The sequence below is a fragment of the Piliocolobus tephrosceles genome, chromosome 16, assembly GCF_002776525.5.
Source record: "Piliocolobus tephrosceles isolate RC106 chromosome 16, ASM277652v3, whole genome shotgun sequence".
Lineage (NCBI taxonomy): Eukaryota > Metazoa > Chordata > Mammalia > Primates > Cercopithecidae > Piliocolobus > Piliocolobus tephrosceles.
The window spans coordinates 73,895,631-73,909,865 of NC_045449.1; the positions used below are offsets into that span (position 1 = coordinate 73,895,631).

Consider the following 14,235-nt stretch of genomic DNA (forward strand, 5'->3'; position numbering starts at 1 on the left):
ATGTTGGGGGCAGGGGTGGCCTCTCTGGAAGCCAGCTGTGCAGATGTGGGGCACGGGGGTGGTCTCTCTGAGGTGACCTCTGAGTAGAGAGACCCAAGAGAAGTTTGTCAAAGCATCTTATCAGGCTAGGTGTGGTGGTTCATGTCTGCAGTTCCAGCACTTTGGGAGGCCAAGGTGGGAGGATCACTTGAGCCCAGGAATTCAAGACCAGCCTAGGCAACATAGCGAGACCCCATCTCTAAATAAAAATAAAAAATTAGCCAGGAGTTGTGGCACATGCCTGTGGTCCCAGCTACTCAGGAGGCTGAGGCAAGAGGATCCCTTGAGCCCAGCGTTCTACAAGGTTGCAGTGAGCCATGGTTTTGCCACTGCACTTCAGCCTGGGTGACAGACTGAGACCCCATCTCAAAAAACAAACAACAGACAGGCATCTTGACAGATTTCGGCCGTGAAAGCACTCAGTGTAGTCTTGCCCAGGGGATGGTGGGTGCGGTGTGAGCACGTCCTGTGAAATTAGCTGTGATGTGTTAACAGAGGACGTGTCTTCCTGTGGACGGGGCTTATCTGTGGCTTTCATTCCTTGGAGGTGCTGTTTGCACTTGATCCCCAGCAAACCCCAGGGGTCCCTCTGGGGCATGGCTGGGCCTGGATGTGGGAGGACTTTGGCCACAAGCTCCTAGGCCTGGAAAGGTTCTGTTCAGCCCCCGCCTAGCCTTGCCTGGGGTCAGGGTTCACGGGACAGTTCTGGTGCCAGTTCCTGGAGGTCAGCCACTTGGGGGCCCATCGGGGTGGTTTGGGCCCAGCCAGGTGGTGCACTTCCTCTGATGTGCCCAAAGTGTTTATCATGCTGGTGCCAGGGTGCCAAGGGCTACAGGGCTTGGCACGGCCACCTGTCCCAGGGTCATTGTGCTGCAGGGCTGGCCAGGCCACTCCACTCTCCCAGGGCACCAGGGCCTGGGGTGCTCTCTGGGTGCTTTCGAGCTCGTCTGGCCCCTTGGCTGTGAGCAAGCCTGGCCGGCCTCTGTCCTGCAGGCTGAACACGACGGTGGCGCCCCTGTTCTTTGCGGACCAGTTCCTTCAGTTGTCCACCTCGCTGCCCTCTCAGTACATCACAGGACTCGCCGAGCACCTCAGTCCCCTGATGCTCAGCACCAGCTGGACCAGGATCACCCTGTGGAACCGGGACCTCGCGCCCACGGTACAGCAGCGGGCAGCAGGCAGCGGGTGGGGGCACAGAGCTGGGGAGCACAGGTGCTGAAGCGCCGTCCCCTGCCTGTCCCAGCCCGGTGCGAACCTCTACGGGTCTCACCCTTTCTACCTGGCGCTGGAGGATGGCGGGTCGGCACATGGGGTGTTCCTGCTGAACAGCAATGCCATGGGTAAGCTGCCCACTGCCCAGCGCCTGGGCTGGGGTCTCCTCTGTGCTGCCCGCCACCCAGTGCCCGGGCCGGGGTCTTCTCCGTGCTACCTGCCCTGGAGACTGGAGGTCCACATGAGGGGCCCTGGGCACAGTGCTGGGCCTCGTGTTTTCTGGGAAATGAGTCCCATGGGCTGATGCCTCTCCCAGCTCTGGCCTTCTCTGCTCCTAAGGAGGGTTCTGGGGTCCTGCCTGCAGGTGGGCTGGCACCACGTATCTTTCCATCCCGTGCCAGGTTCCTCCTGAGTCAGGCTTAGCACACCCCAGGCCACTCTGAGCTCCCCATGGGGAGAGAGCCTTGCTGTCCGCCTGTGGCTGGCCCATCTGTGGGGTGCAGAGCCCTTCAGGTGAAGAGTCTGTCCCCAAACCTCAGAGGTGCTTCCCTTCCAGATGTGGTCCTGCAGCCGAGCCCTGCCCTTAGCTGGAGGTCGACAGGTGGGATCCTGGATGTGTACATCTTCCTGGGCCCGGAGCCCAAGAGCGTGGTGCAGCAGTACCTGGATGTTGTGGGTAGGTCCTGCTCCCTGGCCGCGGCCCCACCCCGAGGCGGCCTCCCGCCTCGCTCATGAAGTCGGCGTTGGCCTGCAGGATACCCGTTCATGCCGCCGTACTGGGGCCTGGGCTTCCACCTGTGCCGCTGGGGCTACTCCTCCACCGCCATCACCCGCCAGGTGGTAGAGAACATGACCAGGGCCCACTTCCCCCTGGTGAGCTGGGGTGGTGGCAGGGGAGGCAAGGGGCTGGCTGGGACGCGTCTCCTCAGGCCCCGGCAGACGGTCCCGTGTTGTGGCTGCAGGACGTCCAGTGGAACGACTTGGACTACATGGACTCCCGGCGGGACTTCACGTTCAACAAGGACGGCTTCCGGGACTTCCCAGCCATGGTGCAGGAGCTGCACCGGGGCGGCCGGCGCTACGTGATGATTGTGGTGTGTGCCCCCACGCTGTGGGCCTTTGGGAAGGGGGCCGCCCGGTGCCCAGTGGTGGCTCTTCTGTGTGGCATCATCCTCGTGCCCGTGTGGTCATCGAGAATGTTTTCTGAGGGTCTTTGTGATATTGAGGGAATATCAACTTGGCAGGCTTGGCTATCCAGGGGGGTCGGGTTTGAGGGTCCCTGGAAACAGGTTCTATCAGATGTAGGTTACTTGAACTGCCTTAAAGCAAAAGGCCAGAGGCACGATAAGCTGATGTCGCCTGGTCCTGGAAAGCGGAGGACCTGATGGCCCTGGGCGTGGGTAACGCTGGAACTGTGGAAGCTCCGTGTGCCTTCTGGCCGTGCCTGTCCTTCAGGCCAGCTCCGAATCCCTGGAAAGGACGGCGTGAGTGAGGGCAGCTTCCAGCTTCCGGCCCTCGTGCTAGCACCACAGAGCGGACACGTCTTCCCGTCAGCTCCCACAGAAAAGCCCCAGGGCAGGACTCTGGAGTCAACAAGCGCAAAGAGGCCCTTCCCTGAGCCAGTCCCACAGCCAGAAGGGCTGGTCCAGCCCAAGTCCTGGTGCCCGGCATGATGGCCAGAGGAGGAGGTGGGAGGCAGGGCAAGCTCAAAAGACCCAACCGCTCCTGCCGGGAGATCCGCGTCCGCAGAGGAAGCGCAGATGAGACGTGGGGCTGTGCTGACGCTGCCCATCTCCAGCCCTGCCCTCTGCGGGCAGCAAACATTAGTAGCCCATAAGAGCAGGAGTGGAAACACAGACCTTCTTCCTCACATTTTTTTAATTATAAAAGAAAAGTGATTACTGTAGAACACTTGGGAAACTAGAGGTTTAAAGAAAAGGTAAAGCTTCCATTCCGGCGTGCCCCTCATCAGCCAGCTGGTCCTGACTCCCCTGGCCCTGGCTCCTCTCCAGGCGGGCGTGTGCAGGTACACAGGCAGGCATGCTGTACACACGCGGGACGTCATCTCCTGCCTCGTCCTCTCACCGTCTCAGTTTCCCGTTTTCCCCGTGGCTGGCGCCAGGGCTCTGGGCCACCCTTACCTGAACGGGTTTCCCTCTTCCCAGGATCCTGCCATCAGCAGCTCGGGCCCTGCCGGGAGCTACAGACCCTACGACGAGGGTCTGCGAAGGGGGGTTTTCATCACCAACGAGACCGGCCAGCCACTGATTGGGAAGGTAGGGCGAGGGTCCGGGGGACAGGGGTTAGAAAGCAGAGGTCTCCAGCCAGGAGGAGCCGGCAGCTGCTCAGGAAGAGGGTGGATTTGAGGAGCCATCACACCCAGTAGGAGAGTTGAGAGGAGTGGGCCACAGTGGCCCGTGACGATGGTGGCTCCTACAAGGAATGCCCCCATGAGTTCTTCCATCAGCAGGCCTTTGACTTCATGGGCAGCTGGGCCTGGCCCAGGCACAAGCTCTGCAGACCCTCAGTGAGGCCTTAGGGTCCTGCTTGTCCTCCCAGCCCCCGCAGTGGCCTCCGGGCAAGGCCCCCGCTGAGGGAGCGGCTAGGGAGGGTCTGGTGCGGATGTGAGACTCCCTGGCAGGGCTTACATGGGGCCGTCTCCACTGCCCTTCTCCTGATGTTCTCTGGTTCTGCAGCCCAGCCCCTGGGTGGACGTATTGGGGGTGGCCCCTCGTTTTCCCCAGGCTGAGACCCCTTGACCCCGCATCAGTTCCTTGCATAGAAAGAGCTACTCGTTGACCCCCAGGGTGCAGGTCCCTCAGATTTACAAATGTGGGCAGAGTGAGGCTGCGCCTCTGCTCGGGCTGAGGCTCGGTGGGGCTTCCGTGCAGGCCCTGGGTGGAGCCGGGTCTCCCCACTCCAGCCTCTTGTTGTCCAGGTGTGGCCCGGGTCCACTGCCTTCCCCGACTTCACCAACCCTGCAGCCCTGGCCTGGTGGGAGGACATGGTGGCTGAGTTCCATGACCAGGTGCCCTTCGACGGCATGTGGATTGTAAGTGTGGCCCCCCTGAGCATCCCCAAGGCCCCTGGGACTACCCCCCCCCGCCAACTCTGGGCAGTCACCCACCAGCAGAGCTTCCCTTGCAGGACATGAACGAGCCTTCCAACTTCATCAGGGGCTCTGAGGACGGCTGCCCCAACAATGAGCTGGAGAGGCCGCCCTACGTGCCTGGTCAGCTCACCCCCCACCTCCCCTGGGGACCTCATCAAACCAGAGCTTCCCTTGTCTGGCCTGGGCGGCTGAGCGCCCTCATCTCTGAGGAGCAGATGGGCCAGCCAGGAAAGGGGCGGGAGGGGAACCCCAGGAGAAAGGCTCAGGCAGGCAGTGAGGACAGGGTGGGTGCAGAGACCCAGGCCCTGCCCGAGGAAGCGCTGCTCGGGGGTGCTTTGCCAGAGCACAGTGAGGCCGACTTGACTCAGGGCAGTCTCGATAGGCGCAGGGACCATGCAGCGGGGACCTTCCCGTACGTGGGGAGGGGTCAGGCCCAACTCGAATGCAGTGCGGGCAAGTGGGTTTCTAGCCAGGGAGCAGGGTGGGGGTCAGAGGTGGGAATTACCAAGAGGAAGCATGGGGGTCAGGAGGATTCTGGCTGAACTGATGCAGCAAGATTCTCGCCGAAGGCAGGCCAGGGTGACCAGACATCCCCTGAGGGGTAGTGGAGGAATGGGGCTTCTTGCCAAACTGACTTAGCAGGAATGGCAGCAACTGGATTTTACAAGGAAGTACACAGATGGGCCTGGGAGAAGGTTTGGGGCCTGAGGCTGTAGCTTGGCCAAGCGAAGAATCAGTCAGAGGGTGGGGTTTGGAGCTTAGGTGAACAGGCAGGCGAATGCTTGGAATGGGCTAAGACGGTGGATGTAAAGTCTGGGGGTCTGCAGAGCCCAGCCCCCAGCACCTACCCGGCCCTGTCTTGGAAGCAGTGCAGATGGTGCAGGATGTGCCCCAGGTTCCCGGGGCAACACCAACCCCACAGGGGCATGGGGAGCGGCTGCAGGTGCACCTCCAGGGCCAGCCTGAAGAGGCAGTGACCTGCACAGGGGCTCCCGGGAGGTAGGGGGCAGGGAGGGCACCTTGGAGCCTGCCGGGAGGAAGCTCCCTGGAAACCAGCCCCTGCCTCTTCCAGGGGTGGTTGGGGGGACCCTCCAGGCGGCCACCATCTGTGCCTCCAGCCACCAGTTCCTCTCCACACACTACAACCTGCACAACCTCTACGGCCTGACTGAAGCCATCGCCTCGCACAGGTGAGGGCCCTGTCCCTCCCCACTGGGCTCTGCCCTCACAGCCTGTCCCACAAGGTCGGGGCCGCTGCAGGGCCTCAGGGAGGAGGAAAAGCAGAGGCCCAGACCACCCGGGGTCTGCGGGCAGCCTGAGTGCTGTCCCCACCCACTGCCTGCACCCCAGCGTGAAGCTGGAGAGCTCCCTCCCAACTTCATGCCTGAGGCTTGGAGAGGAAGGACCCTGGATGCCGACAGGGCGTCTGCATCAGCGGGGACCTCACGACTCCTGTGAGGCTGGGGAGTTCCTGGACAGAGGCAGCTGTGCCCACAGACGTGGGCAGTGGCCTCGCCGTCCTCCCTAGCCTCTGCCTCACACAGACAGCTCCTTGCTCCCAGCTCTGCCCTGCTGGTGACAGGGTTCCCGGGTGACCCCGCTCCCCACAGCCCTCACAGTGTCCCCTACCCACCCAGGGCACTGGTGAAGGCTCGGGGGACACGCCCATTTGTGATCTCCCGCTCGACCTTTGCTGGCCACGGCCGATATGCCGGCCACTGGACAGGGGACGTGTGGAGCTCCTGGGAGCAGCTCGCCGCCTCCGTGCCAGGTGAGCTCCTACCAGGAGGGTCTGCTCAGCGGAACAGAGCCGGGGTGCTCTATGGGAGGCTTGCCTGGGCCCCCTGCCCACTCAGCAGGTGGGGCTCTGGGTCACTTGGCCTGAGCTGGCGCTGCTGCAGCAGGCTGAGGCCCAGCCTGACTCTGCCTTCCCAGAAATCCTGCAGTTTAACCTGCTGGGGGTGCCTCTGGTCGGGGCCGACGTCTGCGGCTTCCTGGGCAACACCTCAGAGGAGCTGTGTGTGCGCTGGACCCAGCTGGGGGCCTTCTACCCCTTTATGCGGAACCACAACGGCCTGCTCAATCTGGTAGGGTGGGGGTGGCAGGTGGGGGATCCCCCCCACCCAACACTCTCCCCTGGGAATCCCTCCCCCGCTGGAAAAGCACCCCATGCTGGGTGGTTAGGAAGTGCGGGTCTCCTGAGGCAGGGACTCCAGGGGACCGCGGCCCCAGGACCCCAGGCCTCCTTTGCCCCCGCCTGCCCTGCAGCCCCAGGAGCCGTACAGTTTCAGCGAGCTGGCCCAGCAGGCCATGAGGAAGGCCCTCACCCTGCGCTACGCACTCCTCCCCCACCTCTACACGCTGTTCCACCAGGCCCACGTCGCTGGGGAGACCGTGGCCCGGCCCCTCTTCCTGGAGTGAGTGACCTGGGCAGGGGCGTGGCCCATGTGTGCCCTGGGGGAGGGGCCCGTGACACCCGGGCAGCCCTGTCCTGCTGCGGGCCGTGTTCCCCAGGACCCAGCAGGTTGCCACTGAATGAGACAATATTTGGGCCTGGCTTAAGGGAGAAGGGCAGCAAGAAAACCCAGTAATATCCCCTAGACAGGCCTTAGTACACACGAGGAGTTCCTAACAGCGGCCCCTCACGTCAGTGTGTTGAGGGAGGATTCCCAGAGAGTAAGGTAATAGTTAACTATTTGCAGAAGTCAATTTATTTTTCTTGTGTACCATAGAAACATAAGTTCCAGATAAATTAAATAGTTGATGTCAAAAATCAAACTGTGGAGGCCGGGCGTGGTGGCTCACGCCTGTAATCCCAGCACTTTGGGAGGCTGAGGCAGGTAGATCACCTGAGGTCAAGAGTTCGAGGCCAGCCTGGCCAACATGGTGAAACCCCATCTCTACTAAAAATACAAAAATTAGCCGGGCGTGGTGGTGGGTGCCTGTAGTCCCTGCTACTCAGGAGTCTGAGGCAGGAGAATCCTTTGAACCTGGGAGGAGGAGATTGCAGTGAGGCGAGATCGCACCACTGCACTCCAGCCTGTGTGACTCCATCTCAAAAAAAAAAAAAAAAAAGAAATCAAACTGTGAAAGACTCCACAGGAGGCCAGGCGCGGTGGCTCAAACCTGTAATCCCAGCACTTTGGGAGGCTGAGACGGGCGGATCATGAGGTCAGGAGATCGAGACCATCCTGGCAAACACGGTGAAACCCCATCTCTACTAAAAAATACAGGCAGGTTCTGTGTGTGGTGAAAAAACTAGCCGGGGGATTTGGCGGGCGCCTGTAGTCCCAGCTACTCGGGAGGCTGAGGCAGGAGAATGGCGTAAACCCGGGAGGCGGAGCTTGCAGTGAACTGAGATCCGGCCACTGCACTCCAGCCTGGGCGCGAGACTCCGTCTCAAAAAAAAAAAAGACTCCACAGGAAAAGAGAAGTGAATATGTGTCTCTGCTGTGGAGGCAGAGGGCTAAGTATCAAGGCAAAAAGAAAGGGAAAGGTTTCATTTAGGAAAAAAAAAAAGATAAACTTTATTTGACCATAGCAGAAAAAAAAATGTAAATCTCTGAATATAAACACAAAAAGATTAAAACTGCTCTGAACATGGATTATAACAGCAGAGAAGGCATCGTCAATAAAACGGCAAATAGCCACTCTTCCTAATAGATAGAAAACTCGTATGTTGGTGAGACCAAGACTAAGAACCAAACTGGAGGAACACTATTTGTAAAACAGGAGATACGAATGGTATCCACACATTCTTCACCAGGAAATCCAAGAAACGCAATTTGTGTTTTAATGACTATTTTAATGACCTTGTCGTTTCTTTCACTACACTAATTTTTTTTTTTTTTTTTTTTTTAGTGGTTGCCATAGGGATTACAATTAACATCTTAATTTTAGCCTCGTCGGAACTGATGCCAGCTTGCTTTCAATAGTGTAAAAAAGCTTTGCTTCTATGTGGTTTCCATTGCCTCTCGTTCCTCTGTGCTGTTCCACGTCTGTATACATTATGAGCCCATCCACGCAGATTGATAATGACTGCCTTATTCAATTGTCTTGTAAGTCAAATAGGAGGGAAAAATGGGTTACAAGCAAAAAGTACATACATACTGTCTGCCTTTTATATTTACCGATAGTTACCTTTACCCATGTTTTTATTTCTTTATGTGGCTTTGACTTCTTGTCTAACATCTTTCATTTACACAGAGGGACTCCCGTTAGTATTTGTTGTCAGGCCGCTCTGCTGGTGATGGATTCTCTCGGTTTTTGTTGACTTCAGAGTCTCTTAATTTCTCCTTCTCTTTTTTCTTGGGACAGAGTCTCTGTTGCCCAGGCTAGAGTGCAGTGGTGCGATCTCGGCTCACTGCAGGCTCCACCTCCCGGGTTCATGCCATTCTCCTGCCTCAGCCTCCCAAGTAGCTGGGACTACAGGCACCAGCCACCACGCCTGGCTAGTTTTTTTGTATTTTCAGTAGAGACGGGGTTTCACCGTGTTAGCCAGGATGGTCTCGATCTCCTGACCTCATGATCCTCTCGATCTCCTGACCTCATGATCCGCCCGCCTCGGCCTCTCAAAGTGCTGGGACTACAGACATGAGCCACTGTTCCCGGCCAATTTCTCCTTCATTCTTTGAAAGTTCTGTTCAACCTAAAGTTCTTGACTGGTGGTCATTTCTCTGAACACTTTGAACTTGTCAGTCCATGGCCTCCATGGTTTCTGCTGAGTAGCTTCTGTCTTGCCTCTTCCCAGATTCTCTGTCTTTGGCCTTTGAAGCTCCGATGGTGTGTCTAGGTGTAGCTCTCTTTGACTTCATCTTACTTGGAGTTTGTCGAGCTTCTTGGACATATGCATTAATGTTTTTCATCAAACTTGGGAGGTTTTTCAGCCATTATTTCATAAAATATTTTTTCTGCCCCTTTCTGTCTTCTACCTCTGGGTCTCCCGTTCCACACATTGGTATGCTTGACGGTGCCCAGGGGTCTCTGCAGCTCTGTTGACTCCTTCCTCGTTGTGTTTTCTTTCTGTTCTTCAGAATCCATAGTCTACCCTGCCCCGTCTTCAAGGCCACTGATTCTTTTTTCCGCCTTTTCTCATCTGCTGTTGAGGCCTCTAGTGAACTTTTCGTTTCAGTTGCTCTCTTTTCAACTCCAGAATTTCTCTTTCATTCCTTTAAATTTCTCTTGTTAAGGATATTCCCTCTCTGGTGAGTCATGTTCTCACACTTCCCTTTAGTTCTTTAACCGTGGTTTCTCTGAGCTCTTTGAACACGTTTAAAGTAACTGACATAAAGTCTTTGTCTGGTAAGTCCGATGTGTGGGCTTCGTTAGGGACAGTTTTTATTAACTACTTGCCCCCATCTGGGGCCATACTTTCCGGTTTCTTTGCATGTCTCATACATTTTTGCTTCAGACTGGACGTTTTCAACGCAGCCGCTGTGGTCATCAGATTCCCCATCGCCCTCAGGCCTCGTTGCTGTTGCTGATTGTTTTGTGACTTTTCTTGCGCTAATTCCCTAAGGTCCGTGTTCTTTGTTGTGTGTGACCACGGAAGTCTCTGCTTGACTAGCTTAGTGGACAGCTGATAATTGGACAGATACCCTTCACACATGGCATCCGTGAGTCTCCCAGCCTTTGCCAGGTGGCTGAGGCCAGGTGGAAAGCATCTTCAGCACTCCGCTAAGCTGAGAATTCTTGCTGTTCTTACAGAGATTCAGCCGTTTTCTTAAATACACGCTCCCCAGATCACTGCAAGCCTATGGTTAGTTTCTAGAGTCCTAAAAATATCAATTCTGACCATTTTTGCCTATGTTTCTGTTTTTACAGAGAAGAGGATTTTCAGAGGTGTTTATTCCACCATTTTCACTGACATCACTCCAAGAAATGTAATTTGCAAGAAATATTTTGCAGCAGAAAGATACCATCTATTTTGCCTCTGAATTAGAATACATTAGAGGAAATGAGGCCATCCCTTGCTGGCAGGAACACAATGAACGGAATAGTAGGGTGGAATATAAATTGGCACATTTGTGGAAAGCAGCAGTACCTATCAGTCAGTATTTTTGAAACTCACATTGAATTGATGCATTCATTTTACAAATAGAAATAGGGCCTAAAGAAGTCACCTCAAAAGGCATGAAAGCTCCATGAATGTATCCGTGCAGGGATCATAGCTGAGTACTGGATGCTGCCTGCACGTCCGGGGGCCAGAAACAGGACGTGGGCAGAGCCGCATCACAGGGCAGGATGGTCTCCGTTAGACGGAGACTCCTCTGCAGAGCTGCTTGCACGTTCACATTCATCTTTTTGTCAGATGTTAACTCAGGTTGCCTGTGGTTGTGGGATTGGGGGGATCTTTTCTCTTTGTTGATACTTGTTTGTACTTTCCAAATACTTGACCGATGAGCACGCACTGCCTTGGTCACTGGAGGATAAGTGAGCAAGCAAAGGGAGGCCACTGCTGTGTCCCTCCTGGTGCCTCAAGCACAAGCCCCTATTCCCGCCCTGAGCCCAGCTGCCAGAATGCCCTGGGAGACGGCTTCTCCCAGCTCCGGCACTGCCTTCTGTCTGCTGCAATCCTCCCTGCCCGTCTGACCTGAGTCCTCCAGGTCCTCCAGCTCCTTGAGCTCCAGAAAGCAGAATTCAGCCTCTTCCCGTGCCTCCCTGTGGGTGGGCATGAGAGCCAGCCCCATCCCACTCATCGCCCGTATGCCTGTGTGCCCGTCCCCCTTACAGGTTCCCCAAGGACTCTAGCACCTGGACTGTGGACCACCAGCTCCTGTGGGGGGAGGCCCTGCTCATCACCCCAGTGCTGCAGGCCGGGAAGGCCGAAGTGACCGGCTACTTCCCCTCGGGCACATGGTACGACCTGGAGACGGTGAGTCTGGGGACCCTAAACCCCAGGGAGGCAGGAGACCAGAGTAGCCCTCCCACCTGCCCCCTCCACACAGTTGGTGTGACCAGGTGGCGGAAAGAGGAGTGTATGTGTTGAGTCCTGGCCATGTGCCAGGCCCCTGCCCAGGTGGTCTGCACCCATCGGCCCCTCCACTCCTCACACCACCCCCATTTCCCAGATGAGCAGACTGAGGCCCCCTTGCAGAACCTCCCCGAGTCCCACGGCCGTCACAGGCTGTGCTGAACCGGCATACCCAGGCCTCTCAGGCTCTGTCCCCACTCAGTGGTCAGGAGGGTCCCTACAGTGAGCCCTGAGTCTGCCCCTGAAGTCATAGCTCAGCCCATCTGTGCCAGGCCTCCTAGGCCTCCACGTGGAGCCCCGGGAGACAGAGAGCCTGGTTCCTGAGGACAGCATGGGGGGCCTCGGCACGGCCCAGCATCCTTCTCAAAGCAACGTCTCCCTCCAGGTGCCAATAGAGGCCCTTGGCAGCCTCCCACCCCCACCTGCAGCTCCCCGTGAGCCAGCCATCCACAGCGAGGGGCAGTGGGTGACGCTGCCAGCCCCCCTGGACACCATCAACGTCCACCTCCGCGCTGGGTACATCATCCCCCTGCAGGTACCTGATCCAGGTGGCTGCGGTGGGGGCATGGACAGCACACTGCAGAGTCAGGGGAGGCACAGGGAGATGGTGGGGGAGAAACCCAGGCGGACTTCTGAGGGGCCGTCACCGCCGCTGTAGGTTACCAAGGAGCCAGCCAGGCCAGTGAGGTGGGGAGGGCACAGCCCTGCAAAGGCATGGAGTGTGGTCGGCAGGAGCTCAGCGTCTGCACGGTGGAAGTTCTGCCGGGCGCGGCCTCCAGCAGCCGTGGGATAGCACTTGAGGTGGGGAGGGTCTCAGGCCGTCACCACGGGGTCCCAGCCCCTGCGGCCGCAGGCTTTCCTGCAGATCCTGGTTCCTGGCAGCCTGGCGCTGTCCCAGCCTAGCATTCCCAGGTACCAGGGTGGGGATGGTGACATCACGTGTCCTTCCCGTTCCAGGGCCCTGGCCTCACAACCACAGAGTCCCGCCAGCAGCCCATGGCCCTGGCTGTGGCCCTGACCAAGGGTGGGGAGGCCCGGGGGGAGCTGTTCTGGGACGATGGAGAGAGCCTGGAAGCGCTGGAGCGAGGGGCCTACACACAGGTCATATTCCTGGCCAGGAGTGTGAGTCCTGGGGCTGCTCAGGCTGGTGGGTCGGGGGAGGCCAGGGGTTGAGGAGGGGTGAGGGGAGCTGGGCTCGGGGGTCCCGCCATGGCTGCTGCCACTGGGGCATTCTGCCAGGTGGCCCGGGGCCCTAGAGTGAGCAGTGGGGCTGTGCGCTCTGCCCTTTCGTCTCCATAGAGGGAGGTCGCCCCCCCGAAGCCATCGTGAGTCCCTGTTCTCATGGGTGTCCCTGCCCCAGCTGTCTGCTGACACCTCCACATTCTCTGTCTTTTCATCTCTCTCTGCTCGGCCCAGAACACGATCATGAATGAGCTGGTACATGTGACCAGCGAGGGGGCTGGCCTGCAGCTGCAGAAGGTGACCGTCCTGGGCGTGGCCACAGCGCCCCAGCAGGTCGTCTCCAACGGCGCCCCTGTCTCCAACTTCACCTACAGCCCCGACACCAAGGCAAGAGGGCCCAGAGGGCTCCCGTCCCCCTGTGCAGGGGGCAGAAGGTGCTGGGGGTCCTGGTGACCCGATGCCAGGAGCAGAGGACGCTGGGACCTCCCAAGGGGGCCTTTGGGGAGGAGTGGGAAGGGTCAGGCCACACAGGCTGTGCCTTTCCTCCTTCTGGGTCTACACGTGGGTGATGGGGCCACGATGGCGACCCTCCAGCCGTGTTGAAGCAGCACTGCGTTTCTAGCACGTGTTAAGGTGACTGGCACTGAGAGCCAGGGTCCTCCTGTGCCTGTTGGGGAGGAACCGGGCATGAAGGATCCCAGGGCTGGACGGAGCCACCTCCTGAGCGCCGGGCCCCGCTGCTGCTGGGATCTCGGGCCAGCTGGAGCTGCCTCCTGAGCGCCGGGCCTCGCTGCTGCTGGGACCTCGTGCTGCTCCATTTGTGCTCTCTCTTTTCCAGGTCCTGGACATCCCTGTCTCGCTGTTGATGGGAGAGCAGTTTCTCATCAGCTGGTCTTAGCCGGGCGGAGTGTGTGAAGCCTCTGCAGGGAGAGACTGGTTCCCCAGGGGAGCAGAGCCTGCGTGTGGGCAGCAGCTGTGTGCGGGCCTGGGGGTTGGATGCGTCACCTGGAGCTAGACACTGACCCGAGCTCCCACATCGCTGTTTCCACCTCCTGGGCCGGGGCTCTGACTCCCACCATGTCTAGAAGAGGTTTCTCCCTCGATCGTGCCGTGGGCTGGGGCCCGGAGGGCTGCTCTGCGTTAGTAAGATTGTCAGGTTTGCCCTCCTCACCTCACCTGTTGCCGGTGTGCGGGCAGCCTTAGCCACCCGCCTCCATCTGTCCCCCGCACTGGAGAAAGGGGTGCTCGGATGGAGGTGTGGGACGTGCGCCTGAGTTCCTGCCTCACGCCTGCTGCTCCGCCCGAACGCGACCACAGCCCGGCTGCCCAGAGGGCTGGATGCCTGCTGGTCCCCGAGCAAGCCCCGGAACTCAGGAAAATTCACAAGACTTGGGAGATTCTAAATCTTAAGTGCAATTATTTTTAATAAAAGGGGCATTTGGAATCAGCTTCTGCTGGTCTCTCTGGGATTCAGGGCAGGGAGCATGTGTCCGGGGCCCTGGAACAGAGGCAGTTCCTTTGTCCTCAGCAGGCCCCCGGACATTCCCACGGAGGATGTGCACCATCCTCTGGCTCAAGCCGGCATCCACTGCGTCATGTCCCCATGTCACGAGGCCTGACGTCACCTCAGATGCTGTCCGCATCTCACATCCCATCACCTCACGTCCCCACATCACGTAAAGCCCCATGTCACCTTTGTGTCCCATCCCCCCATCTC

The 14,235-nt window shown here is 58.4% G+C and overlaps 1 protein-coding gene across 3 annotated transcripts in view; it reads left to right on the forward strand.

Annotated features, from left to right (window-relative positions):
• GAA (glucosidase alpha, acid) overlaps positions 1-13,966 on the forward strand; it is a 19,158-nt gene extending 5,192 nt beyond the window's left edge. For all 3 annotated transcript variants that reach the window (XM_023211631.2, XM_023211632.1, XM_023211633.2), the window contains 17 exons: positions 1,033-1,198; positions 1,283-1,379; positions 1,808-1,927; positions 2,006-2,124; positions 2,214-2,345; positions 3,417-3,527; positions 4,190-4,303; positions 4,399-4,483; positions 5,436-5,553; positions 6,001-6,134; positions 6,299-6,450; positions 6,632-6,780; positions 11,096-11,237; positions 11,722-11,871; positions 12,294-12,458; positions 12,753-12,905; positions 13,357-13,966. In XM_023211631.2, the coding sequence (XP_023067399.1) occupies positions 1,033-1,198; positions 1,283-1,379; positions 1,808-1,927; positions 2,006-2,124; positions 2,214-2,345; positions 3,417-3,527; positions 4,190-4,303; positions 4,399-4,483; positions 5,436-5,553; positions 6,001-6,134; positions 6,299-6,450; positions 6,632-6,780; positions 11,096-11,237; positions 11,722-11,871; positions 12,294-12,458; positions 12,753-12,905; positions 13,357-13,416 (2,167 nt within the window). In that variant the 3' untranslated portion in view covers positions 13,417-13,966. The remainder of the gene's footprint in view (positions 1-1,032; positions 1,199-1,282; positions 1,380-1,807; positions 1,928-2,005; positions 2,125-2,213; positions 2,346-3,416; positions 3,528-4,189; positions 4,304-4,398; positions 4,484-5,435; positions 5,554-6,000; positions 6,135-6,298; positions 6,451-6,631; positions 6,781-11,095; positions 11,238-11,721; positions 11,872-12,293; positions 12,459-12,752; positions 12,906-13,356) is intronic.
• Positions 13,967-14,235: the final 269 nt, after the last annotated feature.